At 70.2% G+C, this 2500-nt stretch overlaps 1 protein-coding gene and 1 long non-coding RNA gene across 2 annotated transcripts in view; both read left to right on the top strand.

Moving 5' to 3' along the window:
* TENM4 (teneurin transmembrane protein 4) overlaps positions 1-365 on the top strand; it is a gene marked incomplete at its 3' end in the record, with an annotated part of 39718 nt that extends 39353 nt beyond the window's left edge. Inside the window, 1 exon segment of the mRNA XM_078881168.1 lies at positions 90-365. Within this exon segment, the coding sequence (XP_078737294.1) occupies positions 90-365 (276 nt within the window).
* A 23-nt stretch (positions 366-388) lies between these two features.
* Positions 389-2494, top strand: LOC144950976 (uncharacterized). Its single transcript, XR_013640432.1, has 3 exons — positions 389-409; positions 867-1175; positions 2357-2494. It is a non-coding gene; the product is annotated as an uncharacterized LOC144950976 (long non-coding RNA).
* Positions 2495-2500: the final 6 nt, after the last annotated feature.

Genomic DNA, 2500 nt, shown 5'->3' with positions numbered 1-2500 from the left:
ACACACACAGCACAGGAGGTGTCTATGACGAGGTGTTCGTGACGAGGAGTCTAGAACCGAGAGGTCCGTCCGTGCCGCCCGCTGTGCAGGTGCGTGCGGTGCGCGAGCCGGGCCCCATACGGGACTCCACCTCCACCTCCTCCTCCACTTCCTCCACCTCCTCCACCTCCTCCACTTCCTCCTCTACCTCCTCCTCCACCTCCACCTCCACCTCGTCGTCGTCCACCTCGCCGGCGAGGCTGCTGGTGCCGCTGCCGGCGGAGCAGGAGCTGCTGGTGTTCAGCGGCGCGGGGCGCCACCTGAGCACGCGGAGCCTCGTCACGGGAGCCACCCTGCTCAGCTTCAGCTACGGGGGGGAGGGGGAGGGGGGCGGGGAGGGGGAGGGGGCCGGGCCGCTGTCATCCGTCACGTGAGAGCGACGCGCACGCGTGTACACACACACACGCGTGTACACACACACACGCGTGTACACACACACACACGTGTACACACACACACGTGTACACACACACGCGTGTACACACGCACACGTATACACACATACACGTGTACACACACACACACTACCACCACGCCACCACCACCACACTACCACTATCTCCCTGCTTGTCCCCCGTTTACCCCCCCCCATGTCTCCCCTTACCCCCATAACCCCCCACTGCCCCCCCCCCCCCGCGTGTCCCCACACGTCCCTCCGCGTCATCGTTGCGCCTCTCCGCCTACAACACGCCCCCCCCGCCCCCTTCCAAACCAAACGCACGACTCAGTCGGAGCCCAGGGGACCTCCCCGCGGCAGCCGTCCCAATCATCTCCCCCCGTCCGTCTGTCTCCCCCCACCCCGCCCCGCTCCCCCGCCCCCCCGACAGCGACGCCGACGGCAACGTGCTGCGCGTGGAGCGGGGGGGGGGCTCCGCACCGCCTCGCCGCCCCCCCCCGGGCGGCGAGGCGGTGCGGCTGGTGGCGCCGGGGGGGCTGGTGACAGAGCTGGCGGTGGCGCCGGGAGACGGGGCGCTGCTGGGACTCGTCAGCCAGGGACGGTGGCTGGCGCGGCTCGCGTACCACCCGGCCAGCGGCACGGGTGGCGGCGGTGGTGGCGGTGGTGGTGGTGGTGGTGGTGGTGGCGGTGGGCTGCTGGCGTCACGCACCGACCACAACGGATGGAGCACGTTCTACGAGTGAGCGCCCGGGGTTGGCGGATCGCGCTCGGATCTTGACGAGAAACTCCGCCCCCCACCCCCCTTTTCAGTGGGCGGGAGGAGAAGGGAGAGGAGGAGGGGGGAGGGAGGGAGGAGGAGGAGGAGGGGGCGGAGGAGGGGTGAATAGGAGGAGGGGGGGGAGGAGGAGGAGGAGGGGGGGGAGGAGGAGGAGGAGAGGGGGAGGAGGGTGAATAGGAGGAGGGGGGGGAGGAGGAGGAGGAGGAGGGGTGAATAGGAGGAGGAGGAGAGGGGGGGGAGGAGGGGTGAATAGGAGGAGGAGGGGGGGGGAGGAGGAGGAGGGGGGGAGGAGGAGGAGGGGGGGAGGAGGAGGGGGGGGGGGGGGGGAGGAGGGGGAGGAGGAGGGAGTGGAGGAGCCGCTACAGCAAAGTGTGGAGACTAAGCTCCATCTGTTACATCTTTACAGGATAGCGCGTTGCCGCCGCATGCGTCGGTCTTCTCCGGCTTTTCTGATTACCTCCCATGCTGTAGAATATCATCATCATCGCCATCATCATCGTCGTCGTTGTTGTTGATACACTACTTGTTCTCTTACAAACCTCCACTTTGCTTAACCCTCAACCTGCCCCCCCTGCCACACCCCGCCTCCTCCCTCTCACCCCCACCCCGCCCCACCCCCTCCCCTGTCCCCTCTCCCCCACCCCCACCCCCTCCCCCTCCACCACCCCCTCACACCTACCCCACGCCCCACATCCCCACCCGCCTCCCCCCAACCCCCTCTCCCACCCTCTTCGCCCTCCCCACCCTCTTCCCCCCCTCTCCTCCTCTCCCCCACCCCCTTCCCATCTCCCCCCACCCCCTCTCCCACCCCCCCCACCCTCCCACCCTCCCCCCCCCATCCTCCCACCCTCCCCCCCACCCTCCCTCCCCACCCTCCCACCCACCCTCCCACCCTCCCTCCCCACCCTCCCACCCACCCATCCACCCTCCCCACCCTCCCCCCCACCCTCCCACCCACCCCCCACCCTCTCCCCCTCCCCCACCCCCCATCCCCCTCCCACCCTCCCACCCACCCTCTCACCGTCCCCACCCCCTCCCCCGCCCCCCACCCCCTCCCCTTCTCCCTCACCCCCTCTCCCCACCCCCTCCCCCACCCTCCCCACCCTCCCCACCCCCCACCTCCTCCCCCGCCCCCTCTCCAGCTACGACGAGCACGGCGTGGTGAGGACGGTCACGTACCCCAGCGGGGTGAGCGTGCACCTGAGGGTGGCCGCGGGGGGGCGGGGCCCCCCCTGGGGGGGGCTCGTCGAGGTGACGTCATCGGGGCCGCCCGGCATGGAGCTGCC

Source organism: Lampetra fluviatilis, chromosome 60 (genome assembly GCF_964198595.1).
Source record: "Lampetra fluviatilis chromosome 60, kcLamFluv1.1, whole genome shotgun sequence".
In the NCBI taxonomy this organism is placed as follows: Eukaryota; Metazoa; Chordata; class Hyperoartia; order Petromyzontiformes; family Petromyzontidae; genus Lampetra; species Lampetra fluviatilis.
The sequence above is the reverse complement of the archived record's forward strand: the minus strand, read 5'-3'. Positions and strand labels throughout refer to the sequence as shown.